This window comes from Macaca thibetana, chromosome 6 (genome assembly GCF_024542745.1).
Source record: "Macaca thibetana thibetana isolate TM-01 chromosome 6, ASM2454274v1, whole genome shotgun sequence".
NCBI lineage: Eukaryota > Metazoa > Chordata > Mammalia > Primates > Cercopithecidae > Macaca > Macaca thibetana.
Genome location: NC_065583.1, coordinates 42421619 through 42445100, shown reverse-complemented (window position 1 = coordinate 42445100; position 23482 = coordinate 42421619). Strand labels below are relative to the sequence as shown.

Sequence of the window (23482 nt, the reverse complement as noted above, 5' to 3'; positions counted from 1 at the left end):
TGAAATTGGGGTTCGTCCCCTCGTGACCCCGAACTTGGAGGGCATCGGAAAGAGACCTGGGTCCCGGAGTCGTCCCCTGTTTTTGTACCGTCCCTCTTCTCCCTAGGGAGTCCCCTACAGCCTGACTCTGACAGCCTCCATCTCCCAGTGCCAGGGGCAGGGACTTTGGAAGGTTTGTGAGGAACAAATGTCCGGTGGAACTGAGTCAGCCCCTTTAACCTGAGCCTTGAAAGGGGCACGCTATTTTTAGATCTGTTTTTAGACCCAGCGAACAATGAACCCTCTCTACTCATTTTCCTGTTTCTCTAAATTATTTGGAGGAAGTTAGGAGTGAAATTTGGGGATGGCTGGAAAAAGGTATGATCTTAGCCTTATATAAATTATAATGGTGACTGTGAGGCCGGGCACAGTGGCTCACGCCTGTAATCTCAGCACTTTGGGAGGCCCAGGCGGGCGGATCACGAGGTCAAGAGATGAAGACCGTCCTGGCCAACACGGTGAAACCCCGTCTCTACTAAAAATACAAAACTTAGGAGAATCGCTTGAACCCGGGAGGCGGAGGTTGCAGTGAGCCGAGATAGCACCACTGCACTCCAGCCTGGTAACAGAGCAAGACTCCGTTAAAAAAAAAAAAAAAATAGTGACTATGTAGAAATACTTATTATCATTTGTGCAAACATTTTGGTTATTTTTTTTGAGACGGAGTGTCGCTCTGTCACCCAGGCTGGAGTGCAGTGGCAAGATCTCGGCTCACTACAAGCTCCGCCTCCCGGGTTCACGACATTCTCCTGCCTCAGGCTCCCCAGTAGCTGGGACTACAGGCGCCCGCCACCACGCCCGGCTAATTTTTCGTATTTTTAGTAGAGACAGGGTTTCACCGTGTTAGCCAGGTCTCTATCTCCTGACCTCGTGATCCGCCCACCTCGGCCTCCTAAAGTGCTGGGATTACAGGTGTGAGCCACCGCGCCCGGCCTAACATTTTGGTTATTGCTCTTAATCAGTAGTTGAGGTCTTGGCATGACTACTGCCTCCAATTCCCCTCATATCCAATACTGCAGTTATTTTTCTAAGTGCTGTTTTTATTGTCTTTCAGGAAGTCCTATATTGGACTATCTAGTTTTCCCACTCTTCACTGCCCATTTCTCTCACTGGATAACTTTTCCCTTTTTACTCACTCATATTCACCATCTGAGCCTTTTTTGGAATGTAGCTCCTCAGGTGTTTACAGAGTGCCCACACTATACCAGACATTATCCTGGGGGTTAGCTTATATCACTTAAGCCTCCCAACCACCCTACGTACAGAGTACTATTAGTAATATCCCCATTCGGCTTGGTGTATTCGCGCCTGTAGTCCCAGCTACTCACTCAGGAGGCTGAGGTGGGAGAATCACTTGAGCCCAGGAAGTGGAGGCTGCAGTGAGCCATGATTGTGCCATTGCACTCCAGCCTGGGTGACAGAGAAAGACCCTGTAATATAATATCTCCATTCTACAAATGAGGAGACTGAGGTATAGAGAGGTTACTCGCCCAGTGTCATTTGGCTAGACACTAGTTAGGCGATAGAGCCAGGCTCCCGGATACTTGTTTAATCGACTCTTTTGCTACTGTTGAACTGCCGTGGTGTATGAGTAACAAGAGGTGAAAACAAAGCTAAACAAGGATAAGCTATTGGTTTTATTGTCTGCTGTTGTTTCTGTGGCTCAGGCCTAAGATACCACGTTTTGAGGGCAAGGACTCTGAGCTGCACACGTGTTCACTGTTGGCTGACTAACCTGGAGTTGTTTCATTGCAGAGAGGCCAGCTGTGGCAGATGCAACTGCAGGTGAGTGCAATCCCTTCAGCTCTCTTGGCTCCAGCTGTAGGCAGCTGCCTAGGTTGTCTTGTACCTAGGCAAGTGTTACACTGCTGGGAGAACAGCAGCCAATAGCTGGTTGGCATTCTGGCCCTGGTTCATGCCAACTCTGTGTTGACTACCCCAGGATGCCAGCATAGTTGCTTATCCATCAAGGCAGGGGTGTTTTTTGGCTTCCCTGGGCCACATTGGAAGGATAAGAATTGTCTTAGGTCACACATAAAATATAGTAACACTAACGATAACTGATAGCTAAATTTAAAAAATATTGCCAAAAAAAACCACCCTCATAATGTGTTAAGAAAGTTTACCAATTTGTGTTGGGCTGTGGGTTGGAAAAGCTTGCATTAAGGTTTAATCTGTGAGAGCATGACTTTTTGCAGAGAGAATAAATCCAGACCTTCCTGAATAGTTCTGGTCCAACAGGTTTGGGTAGCAAGAAGTTACTTGAATCATACCTTGGAAATAAATCAAAGCTAATGGGAAGAGGGGGTTGGTAAAAATAGATGGAAAAGTCACACCTTTATTTTTAGTGTCTACTAAGTGCTCAAAGGGGGCCAGATACAATGGGATTTTTGCTAATTTCGCTGAAATTAAAGTGCGTAGCTCCCACTACCCACCATAAAAGCTAGTCATGATTCCCTTTGTAGAGGATTTTACAACCATAGTTATCTATGGGATTCCCTATTAGGGAAACATTGATGGGAATTCACTTTAAAATTATGGGCATTCTCTAGCTCTTTAATAAAATATTAAAATATCGATTGAGGGGGCTCTGGGAACTGAACAACTACAACCACACTAATTTCTCCTTTGGGCTGACAGTATATTCGCTTTAGTTGCTTACTGATTTTCAGAAATGAATAGTTGTTGCCCCATTGAAGTGAGTTCCTTTTATAATTGTTGCCCCATTATTGAGTTCCCTTTGTAGTAATTTTGTTTTGGAATGCTTTTTCCCAAGTGGTTGGGATGATAGGTGTGTGCCACCACAACCAGCTAATTTTTTGTTTGTTTGTTTTTTTAAGTTGTAGAGACAAAGTCTCATTATGTTGCCCAGGCTTTAGTAGAGACGGGATTTCACCACGTTGTCCAGGCTGGTCTCGAACTCCTGGGCTCAAGTGATCCTCCTGCCTCCTAAAGTGCTGGGGTTACAGGCATGAGCCACTGCACCATGCCTGGCCTGGAATGCTAATTTTTTGAGAAGAGGTTCTTTTGAGAAGAGATGACCCTCAGTTGCTATGAAAAGTGACATCCTAGTTTCCACAGGAGGAACTGGGGAGGATGTTGGGGGGCAGGGGAGTTGTTTATCAAAGCTTGTTTTGTTAGATCAGTTGGCATTCCCTTAATAGGATTCTCTCAACTAAATATGAGTGCTTTGTGTGAATGCCTCAACTGTGAATAGCCTTTTACATATGGGGTCTTAAGGCTAGTGATATCTGTAGGGCTTGGGGGATGGTTAGCTTTATAGTACTCTAGGCAGGGAAAAGGCAAATAATGGTAAATAAAATAATTCCTGAGGCTGTAGAAATGAAGATAAATCATAAATGGCAAGCAGCATTCTGTTTCCATCTCTCCAGATCAGGGTACTTAGGAGCTGTTGTTTTAGACCGGGGTGCCAAACATTCAAATTCATCGGGAATATAAAAAACAAAAAAGAAATTAGGTGGGTGTGTTGGCATGCATCTGTAGTCCCAGCTGCTTGGGAGGCTAAGCTGGGAGGATCACTTGACCCAGGAGATTGAAACTACAGTGAACCATGGTCATGCCACTGCACTCCAGCCTGGACAGAGTGAGACCCTATCTCAAAAAATATATATATATACAATGCATTGCTATTTATTCACCGTTCTGTGTACTAGATCACTAAGTTTGCTTGTCTTCCTTTTTAGGATGACTTGAAAGTAGGGCATCCTTCACCCATCTGAAGAGAGGAAATAGTGGCAGGTGACAGTCTGCATGTGCAGTTTTCAGGTAAATATCCCTGTTCATTCCAACATTGACTACCTCCTCTGTGCCAGGCCTGTTGGCTAGTTGGTATCTATCAGGAAACAATTGAGAGGTAAATTAACCTATATTTGTAAGATCCATGAAGGAAAGGACAGTATATCTTGTTTTATTCACTGCTAGATCCCAATCACAGTGCTTGGCACATGGCAGGAACTCCCTGAATGTTGGATAAAACAACTGAAAACATGGAAGGGGATTCCTGTTAAAGAGTTTGACAACAGGGTCTGCAATCAGTGCTTCCATGCCTGTTTTGCAGCCAACATTCGACTGATAGGTCTTCTACCTGGAGTGCCTAGGTATCTGAAACAATGAGAAAGCTGTTTCAGGAATCATCCAGCGGTTGTCAGCTATCCAGGCTTGTGTGGTGCCTGTGATGGTGTTACACTGTTGGAAGAGCAAGCACTGTCTTTATTGAGGTTTGGCTCCAAGCACTGTTTTGGTGTTGTAGCTGAGTACCTTTGGGCAGTGTTTTGCACCTCTGAGAGTGGAATGACTCCTCCTGTGGAGTTGGTCCTAGTCTGGGTGCAAACAATTTTTTTCTGTTAGAAAAAGGACCCTGTCTTAGGGACAGCCTGTCATTCTTTTCCTCTTTGAATCCTAGATGCCTTCACCTGAATATCATCTACCCGCATCACGACCCCAGATGTCTGACAGCCCTGTGTGACACCAAGATAAGTAATATATGTAGTCTTCTTGTCATGTAGGTTCCAATTAAATTACTGCAGCTCAGACGGGGGTAGGGTACTTAAAATTATGATTTGAAAAATTATGTAGAGTATCAGAATTTTTTTTTCTTTTTTTTTGAGACGGAGTCTTGCTCTGTTGCCCAGGCTGGAGTGCAGTGGCTCGATCTCGGCTCACTGCAACCTCTGCCTCCCGGGTTCAAGCGATTCTTCTGCCTCAGTCTCCCAAGTAGCTAGGACTACAGGCACCTGCCACCATGCCAGGCTAATTTTTTTATTTTAAGTAGAGATGGGGGTTTCACCATATTGGCCAGGCTGGTCTCAAACTCCTGACCTTGTGATTTGCCTGCCTCGGCCTCCCAAAATGCTGGAATTACAGGTTTTTTTGTTTGTTTTTTGAGACAGAGTCTCACTCTGTCACCCAGGCTGGAGTGCAATGGTGCGATCTTGGCTTACTGCAACCTCTACCTCCTGGGTTCAATCGATTCTCCTGCCTCGGCCTCCTGAGTAGCTGGGATTATAGGCGCGCACCACCACACCCAGCTAATTTTTGTATTTTTAGTGGAGATGGGGTTTCACCATGTTCGTCAGGCTGGTCTCGAACTCCTGACCTCGTGATCCACCTGCCTTGGCCTCCTAAAGTACTGGGAGTACAGGCATGAGCCACTGCGCCCAGCCAAGTATCAGAATTTTAGAGAATTCTTAGAATCTAAAGTCCAACCCTTATTTTCTAGAGCTCTGCTGTGCAGTAGCTATATGCTACATGTGGCTGTGTAAGTTGATAAAAATTAATCAATTTCTTAATCTCAGAATCTGTTTCGCTGCTGACTACCCTACTGGAAAACTCAGAGAACATTTCCACCAATTCAGAAAGTTTATTATGCACTGCTGTTCAAAAGCAGGGATCAGCAAACTTGCTGTAAAGGGCCAGATAATATTACATTTGTTCAGCCATGTGGTTTTTGCAACTATGTTTGCAGCTCTAGTGCAAACACAGCCTTAGACAGTAACAAGTCTGTAGTTCTAATAGAACATTGTTTATGGACATTGAATTGGAATTTCATAAAATTTTCAGTGTCAAAATGTTTTTCAATGATTTACAAATTTAAAGACCATTCTTATTTTGAGAGCCATATAAAACAGGCTGGAATTGGCCCTCGGGCTATGGTTTGCCAACCTCTGTCCTGGAGAATGAAATTCAGGCCTTGAAAGTTGAACAGCTCATTAGTGACAGGTTCAGAGCCAGTAGCAACATGACTCCCTGAAAAATTTAACGTTATCAATAGCTTTGACTTAGAATGTTATACTCTTCATCTTTTTTTTTTTTTTTTTTTTTTTTTTTTTTTGAGACGGAGTCTCCTTTTTTTTTTTTTTTTTTGAGCCTGTCTCCTAGGCTGGAGGGCAGTGGCCGGATCTCAGCTCACTGCAAGCTCCGCCTCCCGGGTTTACGCCATTCTCCTGCCTCAGCCTCCCGAGTAGCTGGGGCTACAGGCGCCCGCCACCTCACCCGGCTAGTTTTTTTTTTTTTGTATTTTTTAGTAGAGACGGGGTTTCACCGTGTTAGCCAGGATGGTCTCGATCTCCTGACCTCATGATCCACCCGTCTCGGCCTCCCAAAGTGCTGGGATTACAGGCTTGAGCCACTGTGCCCGGCCTATACTCTTCATCTTTTAGGGCACTAAGGTGACTGCAAGAAATTAACCAGTAGTAAAAATAGTCTGTTTTTGTGTGTTTGGGATTTGTGTTTTTTTTGCATGGGTTACTTATACCAGTTTTCTCCACTTTTAATGTGCTCCAAAGGGAGAAGTCTTAAGAAAGAATAGCAGTCTGCACTTCTCAAATTCAGCCACAATCTCAGTCCAAGTTGGTAAAACCAAAATGGCTCCTAAGGAAAGAGGAAAATTTTGTGTTATGAAGAGTTACAGTATTTTAAATCTGAGTCCTCAAGTTCTAAGCATACAGGTTGTTTTCCTGACTATAGTAGGGCTATCCATGAGCAGAGTTCCTATGTTGCTACTTAAAAAGAGAGAAATAATTGGTATTTCTGTCCTGTATTCAATATCCCAAAAGGCATCAATGGTGTAGTCATGTGCATTTAAATAATTTGATGGGATTTCCTACTTGATAAATAAAGTTAATTATTCACCTACATATCCCTCTTGACTTGTTTTTTTTTTTTTTTTTTAAGCAAAGAAATTTATTTCCTGGTGAGTCTAAGAAGATTAGTAAAACATTTCAGAGTAGTTTTTAAAATCTTTTTTGATACAGGGTCTCCATTGTGTCATCCAGCCTGGTGTGCAGTGGCACAATCACAGCTCACTGCACCCTCGACTTCCTGGGCCAAGCAAACCTCCTGCCTCAGCCTCCCAAGTAGCTGGGACTATAGGTACATGCTACCATGCCTGGCTTCAAAGTAGTTACTTATTTTTTTTAGAGACAGGGTCTCACTCAGGCTGATGTGCAGTGGCATGATCACAGCTCACTGCAGCCTCAACTTTCTGGGCTCACGTGATCCCCCTGACTCAGCCTCCTGAGTAGCTAAGATTACAGGTGTCACTGTGCCTGGCCTCAAAGTAGGTTTTTTTTTCTTTTCTTTTCTTTTTGCCTTGTTCTGTTGCCCAGGCTGGAGTGCGGTGGCACAATCTCAGCTCACTACAACCTCCTCCTCCTAGGTTCAAGCAATTCTCCTGCCTTAGCCACCCAAGTAGCTGGGACTATAGTCACACGCCACCACACCTGACTAAATGTTTTTTTGTATTTTTAGTAGAGATGGGGTTTTGCCACGCCACGTCGGCCAGGCTGGTCTCAAACTCCTTACCTCAGGTGATCCACCCGCCTCAGCCTCCCAAAGTGCTGGGGTTACAGGTGTGAGCTACCACACCAAGACGAAGTAGTTTTTTTTTGTTAATCTTTTCCCGTGCTGCAATGGAAACTGGAATGAGACTGGCAGGGTTACTGGTCTGTAAATACCCAGGCTGCCAGCTGCCATAGGTAGCAGTAAACACAAGTGCCTCTTTTCATTGCTTAGGCCAAGTTTCAGGTCTTAGGCCTGTACCATATTAAGAGGAAAAACTAAAAATAAGGGTTTCCAAACACCCCCACCAACCTTGAATTTAAAAAAAATGAGGGAACCACAATTAATAAACACTATTCCTGGCACCTGTCCATGATTTCACTTGCTGGGTTGAAACAAGCTAGTGTCAGTGGGATTTTATGTTGAAATTTTAGATCATGTCTCACTCAAATTTCAACCAGTAAAGCAAAACCCAAAGGGATAAATTCTGCAAGTCCCAAAGGGACACAAAGAGATGGCTAAGTGCCTAGGAATTCACACAAAGGAAAACACCATGCTAAGAGCTACTAATTAAGAACTTAAAAAGAGTGACAATGACTCCTGTGAATGTTGTTTCTTAATTAGGGCTTTGTGAACAGCTCCAGTTAATGGACCTGTCAATGTACTCTTGAAAAACAATTTCACTGAATTAACAAATTAACTGTAATAACTTAAAAATCTCTGCTTAGCAACATCTTTATCCTTAATGCTATTTAGGAACGCTTATAATGAGCCAACTTGCTGAGTCATTAATTTTTCAGTTTAGTAGCCTAGGGCTTGTTCAGAGGAGTCCTTGTTACTTATTTGGCCTTTCTTGCCCTCCAGTAAAGGCCCTTTAGGGTGTAAGAATGTTCTGTGCTGCTTCTTTTTTTTTTTTTTTTTTTTTTTTTTTTGAGACAGAGTCTAGCTCTGTTGCCCAGGCTGGAGTGCAGTGGCCGGATCTCAGCTCACTGCAAGCCCCGCCTCCCGGGTTCACGCCATTCTCCTGCCTCAGCCTCCCGAGTAGCTGGGAGTACAGGCGCCCGCCACCTCGCCCGGCTAATTTTTTTTTGTATTTTAGTAGAGACGGGGTTTCACCGTGTTAGCCAGGATGGTCTCGATCTCCTGAACTCGTGATCCGCCCGTCTCGGCCTCCCAAAGTGCTGGGATTACAGGCTTGAGCCACCGCGCCCGGCCCTGTGCTGCTTCTTAAGGGTGATATACTCATTGGGAAAGCACAGTAAAAAGGACTTCAAATTTTATTTTATTTCACAATACTTTTAGATTTATAGAAAAGTTGGGAAGATGGTACAAAGAGTTCCCATATATACCTACCCAGTTTCCCCTAATAACATCTTACATTGGTATATTATGGTTGTCACAATTAAATGGGCTAATATTGATACATTAGTATTAACTAAAGTCCATACTTTGTTCAGATTTCATTAGTTTTTATGTAATATGTTTTGTCTGTTCCAGGATCCCACTGAAGATACCACATTACACTTAGGCTCCTGTTGGCCATGACAGCTTCTTAGACTTGTTTTTAATGACCTTGACAGTTTTGTTTTGTTTTTTTTGTTTGTTTTTATTTGAGATGGAATCTCTGTCGTCCAGGCTGGAGTGCAATGGCTCAATCTCAGCTTACTGCAACCTCCGCCTCCCGGGTTCAAGTGATTCTCCTGCCTCAGCCTCCCGAGTAGCTGGGATTACAGGCACAAGCCACTGGGCCCGACTGCCTCCTAAATTCTTTAAACATTCCATTTTCATTCTGTGGTCTTAGTTTATTCTGTCATGTAGAGATTAGTGGTTGAGCCTGTTGTCTTTGAGAGTGGATGCTGTAGTCCTTATATGGCTGATTTTTACCCCATAAGCTTATAGTAGAGGATGGGGATTTCTTTTTTTTTTTTTTTTTTTTTTTTGAGAGAGAGAGTCTCGCTGTCGCCCAGGCTGGAGTGCAGTGGTGCAATCTTGGCTCACTGCAAGCTCTGCCTCCCGGGTTCATGCCATTCTCCTGCCTCAGCCTCCCGAGTAGCTAGGACTATAGGCGCTTGCCACTATGCCCGGCTAATTTTTTTTGTATTCTTTAGTAGAGACAGGGTTTCACTGTGTTAGCCAGGATGGTCTCGATCTCCTGACCTCGTAATCCGCCTGCCTTGGCCTCCCAAAGTGCTGGGATTACAGGCATGAGCTGCCGCGCCCGGCCGTGGGGATAGGGATTTCATTATCAGCTGCTAAAAGGGAGAAGCCAAGCCCAGAACTAAGGGTTCTGATGAGTTGAAGGAGAGGAAAGATCCCCCTCAAGGCAAAGAGCCTCTGAGTTAGAATCTGTGCTTCACCAGAGTGACAATGGTAGAACTTCTCCTTCTCAGTATTAATTCTTTTGGAGAGAACTCTAGGGTTGTCTAAACCTGTTCAAATAGGCTGGCTACCCCAGCAAGTGATGGGTTGGACGTAAGGCAAAGAACAGGAGGAGTGAAAGGAGGCAGAACAGACAAGTTCTGTCCCAGCCTCTGCTACCTCTAACCCCATGGCATTCTATCCTTTTCTACACTGGGCTTCCTTTTCTTACCCCAACCACGATCTGTTCTTCCAGGCAGTGTCATTTAGTTTTCCAGGCACTTGACCTCCTTCTGATTTGTGTACTCCCTCCAAGGCTGAGTTGCAGTGAGTGACAATAATCTGTGCTAATTACTTATCTTGCCAGAAGACTCACACCCTTTTTAAAGAGTTTATGGCTTTTATTAACTGAATTCTATGCTAGATGTTAGGGATAAATGGTGAACAGGACACAGTTCTTGCTTATCTTGCTATGGTCTGTCAAGCCTTATGCAGTCTAGCCTTATCTCTCTCAGCCTCTTATCTTTATCACCCTTAGATTCCCTTGTTGGCCACCCTGGTTTCTTTCAGTCTTTAATTAGCCTTTTGTCGCTACCTCTCTACACATGCTGTTTTTCCCTTCTGGTTCCATCTTGACATTGCCTATTTTGAGATCTCAGCTTAGTTGCAGAGAAGCTGCCTTCCCCGTCTGGCCACCATGTGGTACTATAACTATGTGTTATAGTACCATGTTGTACCGTAGAGCTAGACACAGGTGCCATGTTGTGTCTTGAAATGTGTTCACGAGCTTCCAAAGGTTTACCTCAATCCCCTTTAGTCAAGAAGCCTCAATTCTACTGACAGTTGGTAATAATAACCTCTCTGTCATAATGTACCCAAAACAGAGTAAGAATATCATGCTTTTCAGTAATACTCCAGTGAGAGAGGCTAAGAGTACTGTTTTTGTTCTTGTAAAAGAATTTTTTTGGACATGAATACAAAGGTGTCAGGTTACCAAATCATTTACTAGTAAACCCTAACAATATATAGGAAACTAAATGTAGCCTTTAAACATTAAGTGATGATAATGGATTTGGCTAGGCATGGTTGCCTAGAATCTCAACACTGAGAGGCCGAGGAGGCTGGATCACTTGAGGCCAGGGCAGGACCAGCATGGCCAACATGGTGAAACCCTGTCTCTACAAAAGAAAAAAATTAAAAAATTAGCTGGGTGTGGTGGTGCATGCCTGTAATCCCAACCACTTGGGTGGCTGAGGCACGAGAATCACTTGAACTTGGAAGGCAGAAGTTGCAGTGAGCTGAGATCGTGCAACTGCACTCCAGCCTGGGCAACAGACGGAGACTGTATCAAAAAAAAAAGAAAATAATGGATTTTCAGAGACTTGCTATTTAGATTTCAGACATCTGTTAACTAAAACACATGTGCGGGCTTTTGTTATTATTTTAGTAATCTGTAAATATCTTTATATTTGAGAAAATTTGTGAAACATCTTTGTGTGTAAATTGACTTGCAGAACCTCTCTTACAAGCAGGCATATTGGTAAGTAGCTGCCAGGATATAACTTATAACCAGATTGAAGTGTATAATTATAACATGTTTATTATTCTGGGGTTCTATAAAAAATAAAATCTTTGAATCTATGATTTTTGTCATTGAGGTATACTTTGGGACACGTGACGCCATAGAATATCAATACTATTTACTACATGTTGACCATGTTAAATACATTTAATACATCTCTTCTTTTAACAGCCCTACAAGGTACATGTTACTTGCTCAAAGTCACAGTCACACAAGAACTTGTGTGGTGTTGAATGAATCTGGCTCCAAAAGTAGTGTTTGGTTTAGGAGCTTTCATGTATTAAGTCTTGTAAATTTCTGCTTCTTCAATCATCAACCTCGTTCAATCTAACATCTTGAAGGGACTACTCAAATGCCTTACTTACAGATTCTTACACCAATTCCAAATGCCAAATACCTTGTTTCAGACGGTCAACATCTCGGCTACTCTTGCAGTGGGTTCTTTTGTCCTAATGGAACAAAACATATAGTCTTTTAGATTTTTAAAAAATATTCCTCTGGAAAGCCTTAATGAATGCCACATTCTAATCCCTAGTCTTGCCCTATGATATGATTTATCACTTTTTTTAAAAAATTCCTCAATGCTTGCCCTGTTGTGTCTTGAAGAAACTATGGGTTATTTTTATTTTTATTTGAGACAGAATCTCGCTCTGTCACCTGGGCTGTAGTGCAGTGGCAAGATCTCGTCTCACTGCAACCTCTGCATCCCAGGTGCAAGTGATTCTCCTACCTCAGCCTCCTGAATAGCTGGGATTATAGGGGTGCACCACCACACCTGGCTAATTTTTATATTTTTCTGTGTTGGCCAGGCTGAACTTGAAATTCTGACCTCAAGTGATCTGCCTGCCTCAGCCTCCCAAAATGCTGGGATTACAGACGTGAGCCATCACCCCGGCACTATGACATTTAAAAATCAATTCCTCAAGGGTTTACTTAAATTTTTAGAAGATGGAGATGAAGTTGGGTTCCCTTTATATATGTATATTCTGCTAAATTGGGGATATAATAAGATTTGGGGCTGGGCATGGTGGTGCAAGCCTGTAATCCCAGCTTGAACCAAGAAGGCCCGAGGTTGCAGTGAGCAGAAATGGAGATTGTAGCACTGCACTCCAGCCTGGGTAACAGCAAAACTCTCAAAACACTTGAATAGGCACATTGTAAAATTATTACATGATAATACAACACAAAGTAATTCTTAGATTATTTCAAGAATATTTGCGGTTAATTGGTCTAAAAAATTACATAATCTCCCTACATGCTAAAACATTTGCTGTCTGGGCATGGTGACTCATGCCTGTAATCCTACCTCTTTGGGAGGCTGTTGCAGGAGGATCCTTTGAGCCCAGGAATTCAAAGCTGCCATGAGCTATGATGGTACCACTACACTCCAGCCTGGTGAAAAGATCCTGTCTCAAAAGAAGCATTTGCTAAAATGGTCGACATTCGGCACTCCCCAAGCTTACAAAATGTATCTGACTGCAAAAGCCACAGTAATGCTTAATGAAGAAACCCTGGATGTCTATCAGTTAAAAAGAGAAAGCTTCATTCAAGGCTAGCAAAGGCAATTAGGCAAGAAAAGGAAATATATGAAAGGGAAAAAACGTTAAAATGAGGTAAGATTACTTGGTGCTGTATCACCTGAAAATAGTTAATTGAGGTAGCAAGTAATCAGTTTTAATACAAATTTGTGCTTAACAAGGGGGATAAGTAGGAAATTGAAAGGAAAGTAAGGCTTAGAATAATTAAGTTATATATGAAGAAGGCATTGGAATGATGACTGTACAATAGAGGCCTAATAAAGTAAGTCATACCATGTCCAAGGAATCTCAGCATAGAATGGAAATTGTCAGTTTACAACAGTTGCTTTTGTAAACACTTGCTTTTGTAACTGGACAAGATGATTCTAACATTCATATGGAAAAATACAATGATAGTATTCTGCAAAATTAAGGGTGAAGAAGGAATAAAACACAAAAACAATAGAAGGTAGCTCAGGCTTGTAATCTCAGCTACTAGGGAGGCTGAGGCAGGAAGATTTCTTGACCCAGGAGTTCAAGGTTGCAGTAAGCTGTGGCTGTGCCTCTGCACTTCATAATCTCAGCTACTCAGGAGGCTGAGGCAGGAGAATCCCTTGAACCCGGGAGGCGGAGGTTGCAGTGAGCCAAGATCCTGCCACTGCATTCCAACCTGACCAACAGAGCAAGACTACGTCTGTGGGGAGGGGGAGGGAATTCTGTGGAGTGATTGGGGTGTAGCCAAGTGGAGGCTCCACTTTTACTTGTGGGTGACATGATCTGTCACCTGGAAGTTCAGCTGGGCTTGCTGACTGTAGCATCTTTGCTCTTTTCATATGGCTTGAGATTCTCACAGTATGGCAACAAGGTTCTAAGTGGATAAAAGCAGATCTTGAAAGTTCATTTCTGGGCTGGGCATGGTAGCTTATACCTGTAGTTCTGGCACTTAGGAAGGCAAAGGCGGGAGGATTGAGTGAGTCCAGGAGTTCGAGACCAGCCTGGGCAACATGGCAAGACCCTGTCTGTACAAAATTTTTTAAAAAGAAAACATTAGCCAAGCGTGGTGATGGGCATGCCCCCAACTACTGGGGAGGCTGAGATGGGAGGATTGCTGGAGCCTGGGAAGTCAAGACTGCACTTTAGCCTGGGCAGCAGAGCAAGACCGTCTCAAAAAGCAACCGCACCAAAACCAAAACAAAAGTTTGTTTCTGTATTCTATTATTCTGTAGGGTAAAGCCAGTCACAGGGCCTTCCAGATATAGGGTGAGGGGAAATTAATTGCGTTTCATGAGAACAGCAGCACAGAATTTGTGGCCATAATCAAAAGAATATGTATATATACATATACACACATATATATGTACATAAAATGCTTTGTATATGTATAGGAACTTCTTAGAGCACATAAGAAATATCATAGTAGTTGCCTTTCTTATTGTAGGTATATCTAAATCAGGAAACTTGATAGGACATCAGTAAGGTGGCAGAATAGAACAGTCTGGTGCTTAGGACCTCACAGAAACACCAATTTGAACAATAATCAATACAAGAAAATACCTTCATAAGAACTAAGGAAGCCAAGTGGCAGATAGTACCTGGGTATGGCACAGAAATAAGAAAAGATGCAAGTGAGAACCGGATTTGCCTTGTATGCAAACTCTAGCCCCACCTCAGTAAAACCCAGTGACTGGCAGGCCCTCACAGCCTCATACTCCAGGCTGGTACCTGCAACTCCAGGTCAGGTTCAAGTACCTGTGGACCTACACTTCAGGCTGGCTCCCACATACAGGTTTCAGGCCCACTACTGCACATCCAGGTAGGCACTGTGCACACCATAGCCTACCACATGGTGTGCACAGTGTCTGGATGAGCTGACTGCTGAAAGATTTTCTCAGTTAAAGCCAGGCGTGAAGACCAGAATAAGTGTCCCCTTAAAATGTGCTGATACTAACGCATGGCCTTAAGGATCATAAACAATCAGGGAATCACAGAAAGGTGCAAAATAAATCACCAGCAACCCTAAAGAAGTGGCAATTTATGGACTGCCTGACAATTAAAAATAATGTTATTGAAGAAGCTCAGTGAGCTACAAGGGAAATCCAGATAGAGAACTAAATGAGGGCTGGGCATGGTGGCTCACGTTTGTAATCCCAGCACTCTAGGAAGCCGAGGCAAGTGGATCACCTGAAATCAGGAATTCCAGACCAGCCTGGCCAACATGGTGAAACCGTATCTCTACTAAAAATAACAAAATTAGCCTAGTGTGGTGGCACATGCCAGTGATCCCAGCTACTGGCTAGGGAGGCTGAGGCAGGATAATCCACTTGAACATGGGAGGTGGAGGTTGCAATGAGCCAAGATCACGCCACTGCACTCCAGCCTGGACAATAAGAGCGAAACTCCATCTCAAAAAAAAAAAAAAAAAATTAAATGAGATCAGGAAAACAAGACATGAACAATATGAAATTCAACAAAGAGAAATCATTAAAAAGAAACGGGCCTGTAATCCCAGTTACTTGGGAGGCTGAGGCAGGAGAACTGCTTGAACCTGGGAGGCAGAGGTTGCAGTGAGGCAAGATCATGCCACTATACTCCAGCCTGGGCAAGAGAGCCAGACTCTGTCTCAAAAAAAAAAAAAAAAGGAATAATGGTACGTTACCCTCAATGGTAATTAAAATGTGTTATCAACTGCTTAATAGAGCATGTAAATAGTGGTCTATTCTACTAGACTCCTGAGCTCCATGAGAACAGAGACCTTTTATTTTGTTTCCTATTGTGTACTGGCAAGTGCCTAGTACACAATAGTAACAAATAGTCTCTCAAATATTAGTCAGCTGCTGAATATCAAATGGTTGACCTCAAAGGTGTGAATTCCATTTTGTCATCTTTTAGGACTTTTACCTTTGTCAAGCTTAATTTTCTCATCAAAAGAAATTTCGAGAAAAATAATGTTATTGATGACAGGACTCCTCATATTCACCTAATACATTTTAATGGATTTTGTGGTGTCAAAATATGTGCCTCCAATCTTTTCTTGCTTTTTCCTCTACTCAAAATTGGAAAAGGTCCTCATTACCATCTCAAATCCATACTCTATTTTGGCATTGAAAGTTTCATCACAGGGCCGGGCGTGGAGGCTCACGCCTGCAATCCTAGCACTTTGGGAGGCCAAGGTGGGTGGATCACCTGAGGTCAAAAGTTCGAGACCAGCCTGGCCAATGTGGCGAAACCCTATCTCTACTAAAAGTACAAAAATTAGCTGGACGTGTTGGCATGCGCCTGTAATCCCAGCTACTCGGAAGGCTGAGGCAGGAGAATCACTTGAACCCGGGGGAGCGGAGGTTGCTGTGAGCCGAGATCGTGCCATTGTATACTAGCCTGGGCAACAACAGTGAAACTCTGTCTCAAAAAAAAAAAAAAAAAGACAGTTTCATCATTAAGCTGTACCAAACTTGTCACTTAGACCTTTCAAAGCCTCACCAGCAGTTCTTGCTTTGAAAGGCCCCATTCTTTACCATTCCTGAGGCACACCCACTCCCACACCCAAATGTGAATATAGCTTTTTACCCATCCCTGTTCACAAACAGGCCCACTTTGAGGGCACAAACAGCCCCACTTTGAGGTCAAACTCCTTGTCAATCTCCATCAAACCAAGATCCTGAGGGCTGGAGTTTTGTCTTTTCCATCATTGTAGAATGTCCTTCATGAAATAGGCGTTTGATGAATGAAATCTTGCATTAATTTTGGTGGCCGGGCATGGTGGCTCACACCTCTAATCCCAGTACTTTGGGAGGCCAAGGCAGCCGGATCACATAAGCCCAGGTGTTCAACACCAGCCTAGGCAACATAACAAAACCCCGTCTCTACAAAAAATACCAAAAAAAAAAAAATTAGTTGGGTTTGGTGACGTGCTTCTGTAGTCCCAGGTACTCGGAGGCTGAGGTGGACGAACACTTGAGCCCAGGAGATCAAGGCTACAGTGAGCCAAGATGGCACTATTGCACTCCAGCCTGGGAAACACAATGAGACCCTGTCTCAAAAAACAAACAAACCAACAAACAAAAACCAAACTTTTGTTTCTTTTGTGTCTTTTTGCTGATAAGCCCCAAGCACCTGTTATATTTCTTTTGAATCTCCCACATCATCACTAAGTTCCTCAATAAATAATTACTCAGTTGAAAAAGTTTGACTTTCTCTGCACAATCACCAGATGGCATTAGAACCTTATGCAAACATGGGTAGGTGTGTATCTGAACTGAGATTTGATAGGCGGTCATGTTTCTGTCTGCTAGAGGACCAGAGGCTGTTTCATCTAAGAGTTGAGAACAAGATCAGTTGGAATCAGACTTGCAGAGTAGAAAGCAGATCAGCTTTTGAGTGGAAGACTCAAGAGTCACTGAAAAGTAGGATCCCCTCCAAAAAAATTTTGTCTTTCCAAAGCTAGCTACATGGTGGGTTTAAACATCATCTCTTTTTTTTTTTTTTTTTTTTTTTGAGACGGAGTCTCACTCTGCCACCCAGGCTGGAGTGCAGTGGCGCAATCTCGGCTCACTGCAAGCTCCACCTCCCAGGTTCACGCCATTCTCCTGCCTCAGCCTCCCAAGTAGCTGGGACTACAGGTGCCCGCCACCACGGCCGGCTAATTTTTTTTGTATTTTTAGTAGAGATGGGGTTTCACCATGTTAGCCAGGATGGTCTCGATCTCCTGACTTTGTGATCCATCTGCCTCGGCCTCCCAAAGTGCTGGGATTATAGGCATGAGCCACCACGCCCGGCCAAGCCCAACTAATTTTTTGTATTTTTAGTAGAGACGGGGTTTCACCATGTTGGCCAGGCTGGTCTCGAACTCCTGACCTTGTGATTTGCCCACCTTGGCCTCCCAAAGTGCTGGGATTACAGGCGTGAGCCACCATGCCTGGCCAACATCATCTCTTGAGGGAAGCCCCAGCCCTCAAGCCTTTATGAATCCTACCAAATTCCTTTTCCAAGCCTTTCAAATGATTGGCCTCAAAGATGTGAATCACATTTTGTAAGCTTTGCTCAAACCTTGAAAAACAGAACATAACATACAGATGTAAGATTGCAGTTCCACTTTCACAATGGCTATTTAAACATTTTCCCTGCCTGGGCGTGGTGGCACACGCCTGTGAGTCCCAGTAGTTGGGAGGCTGAGGAAGGAGGATAGCTTATAGCCCCAGAATTAGAGGTTACAGTGAGCCACAATCAAGCTACTGCACTCCATCCTGGTGACAGAGCAAGACTCCATCTCTAAATATATAACCTGTCTCTAAATTTATATATATGATAAAAAATAAATACATAAATATATAAATTTCCCTCTTATAGCTCCAGCTCTCAACAGAAGACTTTCTCACAGAGAAAACTGAGGTTACTTGACTATAATGTCCATGTCTTCCTTCTACCAATCTAATGAAATTTAAACACCATCTGCTCCATACCTCCTGTTACTGTAAAGGAAATTATATTGCTTCCCTATCCTTTCAGGAACCTCTGTTATGGATTATCCCATCTCCTTGTATTTCCAACAATTTCTTCGCTAAGATATCCTTACTGCCAATTAGTTGTGGTCAAGTCCCTCACATAGTAAAACAAAAAACCCTTAATCCTGCTTTCTCTCCTCTAGTCTCTTCATAGCCGAAATTTTCTGCATTGAATAGTTTTTGTCTTCCTTCTTCCCACATTCAGCCCTTCCAGTCTGACATTTCACGCGTTAGTGGAAGCAACTCTCAATGTTACCACTGATACCCATGTTGCTAAATCTTGTAGATGTCATTGGTCTTCATCTTGACCTCTTTGTAGCATTTGACCCTGTTGATCACTTTGTCCTAGAAGTATTTTTGTTGTTGTTTTCAAGGCAACACAATTTCTGTGCTTTCCTTGCTCTGCCTTCCCCTCACATATACATATATTTGCTTTTCTCTCCCTACCTCTGTCCACTAAGTGTCCTGTGCTATACTTGATTAAAGTTCCTCAAGGATTGGTGCTCAGGCCTCTTTTTTCACTGCATCCACTTTTTTTTTTTTTTTTTTTTTTTTTTTTTGAGACAGAGTCTTGCTATGTTGATCAGGCTGGAGTGCAATGGTGTGATCTCGGCTCACTGCAACCTCCGCTTCCCAGGTTCAAGCGATTCTCCTGCCTCAGCCTCCCAAGTAGCTGGGATTACAGGCGAGCACCACCACACCCAGCTAATTTTTCATATTTTTGGTAGAGACGGGGTTTTACCATGTTGGCCAGGCTGGTCTCGAACTCCTGACTTGAAATGATCCACCTCCCAAAGTGCTGCGATTACAGGCATGACACCGTGCCTGGCCGCTCTTTTTTTTTTTAAACAGGGTCCCGCTCTGTTGCCTAGCTGAAGTGCAGTGCCACCCCCTCCCAAGCTCAATCGATCCTTCCACGTCAACCACCCCGGACCCTGTCTACCCCCGCCCCAGAGTAGCTGGGACTACAGGCGCGTGTGCCACCATGCCCAGCTAATTTTTGTATGTTTTGTAGAGACATGGTTTCACCATGTTGCCTAGGATGGTCTTGAACTTTCTGGCCTCCAGCGATCTGCCTGCTTTAGCCTTCCAAAGTGCTGGGATTACAGGTGTGAACCACCACACCTGGCTTTAAGTTTATTTTTCAACTCCTGTTACTTCATTTACAGTATTAACTTGTAAATTTGTCACTAACCCACAATCTTTGCCTGAGCTCAAGACCCATATATCCTTACCTTAAATCCATATCCTTACCTTAAAATTTATGTGTCCCCAACTGAACTTGTGTTGGATAGCATTAAATAGGATTTGTGGCTGGGCGCGGTGGCTCAAGCCTGTAATCCCAGCACTTTGGGAGGCAGAGACAGGCGGATCACAAGGTCAGGAGATCGAGACCATCCTGGCTAAACGGTGAAACCCGTCTCTACTAAAAATACAAAAAATTAGCCAGGCGTGGTGGCGGGCGCCTGTAGTCCCAGCTACTCGGGAGGCTGAGGCAGGAGAATGGCGGAAACCCAGGAGGCGGAGCTTGCAGTGAGCCGAGATCGTGCCACTGCACTCCAGCCTGGGCGACAGAGCTAGACTCCATCTCAAAAAAAAAAAAAAAAAAAAAAAAAAAATAGGACTTGTATTACCCAGTTTACCTTAGATTCTGCATTTCAATTTGTAACCCCAGGGAAATGGCCCTTTCCTACATCTCCAGCCCTTTTTATGTCTATGCACAGGAGGCTGAGGCGGGAGGATTGCTTGAACCCGGGAGGTGGAGGTTGCAGTGAGCCATGGTCACACCACTGCACTCCAGCCTGAGCAACAGAGCAGGACCCTGTCTTCAAAAATAAACAAAATAACAACAACCAAAAAAAAAAAATCTGCAGTTTCCCAAAGTCTACCTCAGAGTTTTCACACATTCTGATCCCTCTGCCTGGGGATGCTTTATTCCCTTCACCTAGTTAATTGCCTACTCATTAGATATTAACTCAAACCTCAGTTTCTCACGAAAGCTTCCCATCCCCTCAGATTATTCACTCATCTCAAATACACACGTATTTATTGGTTCAAAGTCTGCATTAAGTGTAAGCTCCATGAGGGCAGTGCCTTTGTCTCCTTTCCTGCTGTTTGCCTGAGGCCTAATATATTGACACAGTAGGTACTCAAGAAATATTTCTTGTATCACTGACTAAATTAGATTGAGATAAAGTAATATTGTGAATCAGTGGCTTACTACTTATTTTGTAGATAAAACAATTTACCCTGTCCTGAGATGGTAACTTCATTTTTTTTTGAAAGGGAGTTTCACTCTTGTTGCCCAGGCTGGAGTGCAATGGCGCGATCTTGGCTCACGGCAACCTCCGCCTCCTGGGTTCAAGCGATTCTCCTGCCTCAGCCTCCCGAGTAGCTGGGATTACTGGCACACACCACCAAGCCCGGTTAATTTTTGTATTTCGAGCAGAGATGGGGTTTCTCCATGTTGGTCAGGCTAGTCTGGAACTCCCGACCTCAGGTAATCCGCCCGCCTTGGGCTCCCAAAGTGCTGTGATTACAGGCGTGAGTCACCGCATGGCCAAGTAACTTCATTTTTATGGCTATGCCATTTCAGGTAGTGCCTTGTTGAGTCATCAAGACTCCACTGACTAGCTTTTTCACCTCTATTAAATTACATAACCTTTTTTTTTTTTTCTTTTTTTGAGACAGTGTCTGACTCTATAGCCCAGGCTGGAGTGCAGTAGTGCCCTAGGCTCAGGGCAACCTCCGCCTCCTGCTCAAACAATCCTTAGCCCCGTCCTCCCTACCAGGTGAGTAGCTGGGACCACAGGTGTGCACCACCACGCCCAGCTAATTTTGTATTATTATTATTATTATTGTAGAGACGGAGTTTTGCCATGATGGCCAGGCTAGTCTGGAACTCCTGAACTCAAGTGATCCACCCGCCTCGGCCTCCCAAAGTGCGGGGATTACAGGCGCCATCTACCGTGCCTCAAATTACATAACCTTTTAATGTCTCAGTTTTGTGATCTACCAAATGGTATCCCCTAGTAGCCGCCTCTCAAGGTTATTGTAGGGTTATGTGTAAACTGCTTATTGCATTGCCCACCCTATAGAAAGCACTCCATATTATAACCATTAACTGTGCTGGAAAATTCCCAACTCTCCAGATGCGGAGTTCTGCAAGGATGGTTGGGGAGAGAGTTGCAGCCAGATTAGGTCTCCAAACAATTTACTTAAGCCTCTGAAGGCCGGAGCTCAAATCCCGCCAACCCGGGTACCTAACCAGTACCTCAGTCCCAAGGGTGCAGTCAAATTCACCAAAAAGCGGCGGTGGTCTTTCCGAGGGAAAAGGCTCGCCGTCCTCCGCCTCAACGACCCTCCTGCACAGAATTCTTGATTTTAAAAACCAGCTGGCCACTTTGGGAGGCCGAGGCGGGCGGATTACGAGTTCAGGAGATCGAGACCATCCTGGCTAACACGGTGAAACCCCGTCTCTACTAAAAATACAAAAAGAAATTGGCCCGGCGTGGTGGCGGGCGCCTGTAGTCGCAGCTACTTGGGAGGCTGAGGCAGGAGAATGGCGTGAACCCGGAAGGTGGAGCTTGCAGTGAGCCGAGATCGCGCCACTGCACTCTAGCCTGGGCGACAGAGCGAGACCCCGTCTCCAAAAAAAAAAAACAAACCAGGCCGGGCGCGGTGGCTCAAGCCTGTAATCCCAGCACTTTGGGAGGCCGAGACGGGCGGATCACGAGGTCAGGAGATCGAGACCATCCTGGTGAACACAGTGAAACCCCGTCTCTACTAAAAAAATACAAAAAACTAGCCGGGCGAGGTGGCAGGCGCCTGTAGTCCCAGCTACTCGGGAGGCTGAGGCAGGAGAATGGTGTAAACCCGGGAGGCGGAGCTTGCAGTGAGCTGAGATCCGGCCACTGCCCTCCAGCCTGGGCGACAGAGCGAGACTTCGTCTCAAAAAAAAAAAAAGCCAAAAACCAGCTGGCTGGGCGTGGAGGCTCACGCCTTTAATCCAATGCTGAGAGGCGGAGGCGGGAGCACCGCTTGAGCCAAGGAGTTCCCTCCAGCCTGAGCAAAATAACGAGACCCCTTCTCTGCGGAAAAAATAAAAATAAAAATATTAGCTGGGCGTGGTGGTGCGAGCCTGTAGTCCCAGCTACTGGGGAGGCTGAGGTGGGAGGATCTCTTGAGGAAAGAAGTTCGAGGCTGCTGTGAGCCGTGATAACGCCAGTGCACTCCAACCTGAGCCACACAGCGAGACCCTGCCTCAAACAAACAAATAAATAAATGATAAATAGACATACTTAAATAAAAACCAGCCAAAATTGTATCGTTTTCCCTTTGTGGCCTCAATATCTGGCGCTTTCCACCATTCCTTGGCAAACTGAGCAACCAGAGAGCATAAAAGTCGGGTCTGAGCCAGGGACTCTTGCGAATCGCTTCTAACGCATACTCTATTTAAATTTTGTATTATGCTATTCAGGAGGTTGACAAACAGCCTTTTAGGGAATGGGACTCGAACTCGTAAGCCACGGACGTTCCTCCATTTCCCGCCTCAGCTGGATGACGGAGAGGGATCTCCAGGATTAAAGAACAACTACCTCAGGCTAGGGCGCGAGCGAGGTGCGCGCGCCGAGTAGGGGGAGGTGCCTGGCGCGCGCCGAACTGGACCGAGGGGGTGGGGGCGAGCTCTCTCGCGAGAGTGGGTTTGTTCTTGGGCTGCAGCCGCTGCCGCCACCTCTCGCCAGCGCCGTTGCTGCGGGGGATTGTGGGAGCCTCCGCGTCCCGCTCGCTGGGAGAGAGGTACCTCTCCTTTTCCCTCTCCCTTTCCCTAAGGTAGGCGTGAAGCGGGTAAGAGTCGGGGTGGGGTGGCTGGGGGCTCTCCGTGTCCGCCGGGAGGGGACAACGACGGCGACAGGGGCTGTGGGAAGCCGGCGGCGCGCCTTTCTTGCTCGCTCCCGCTCTGCCTCCCTCCGCGCTGCGTATGTGAGCCGCCTGATCGGCGGCCGCCATGTTAGGAGCGCAGTGGCGGCGCAACCAGCCTTCTCGGGCGGTGGAGGTGAGCGGTCCGGGAGGGAAACACGCGGCCGGCCGAGGGCCCAGGGTGCGGCGGGAGATTGGGGGTCAAGAGGTGCGCTGACCGGCCGAGCTTCCCGCGCGTCCTGGGCTCGTTGTGGGCGGGGGCGGGACGA

At 45.0% G+C, this 23482-nt stretch overlaps 3 protein-coding genes and 1 non-coding gene across 10 annotated transcripts in view; 2 read left to right on the top strand and 2 right to left on the bottom strand.

Moving 5' to 3' along the window:
• Positions 1–23482, bottom strand: part of SIL1 (SIL1 nucleotide exchange factor) — a 430788-nt gene that overhangs the window by 318645 nt on the left and 88661 nt on the right. The gene's annotated exons all lie outside the window — the stretch shown is intronic.
• LOC126956106 (uncharacterized) overlaps positions 1–23482 on the bottom strand; it is a 589638-nt gene that overhangs the window by 518023 nt on the left and 48133 nt on the right. The window lies entirely within an intron of this gene.
• On the top strand, positions 4194–4394 carry LOC126957759 (small nucleolar RNA SNORA74). Its single transcript, XR_007726928.1, has one exon. It is a non-coding gene; the product is annotated as a small nucleolar RNA SNORA74 (small nucleolar RNA).
• The window catches only part of MATR3 (matrin 3), a 37852-nt gene continuing 37250 nt past the window's right edge, over positions 22881–23482 (top strand). For 2 of the 7 annotated variants that reach the window (XM_050794987.1, XM_050794985.1), the window contains exon 1: positions 22974–23126. Coding sequence is in view for 2 of the 7 variants with exons in the window: in XM_050794988.1 (XP_050650945.1) it covers positions 23302–23349 (48 nt within the window). In the remaining 5 variants the exon portion in view is untranslated. Of the gene's footprint in view, positions 23350–23482 lie in introns of all 7 variants that reach the window. The other 5 variants (XM_050794991.1, XM_050794990.1, XM_050794988.1 and 2 more) reach the window with 5 other exon arrangements.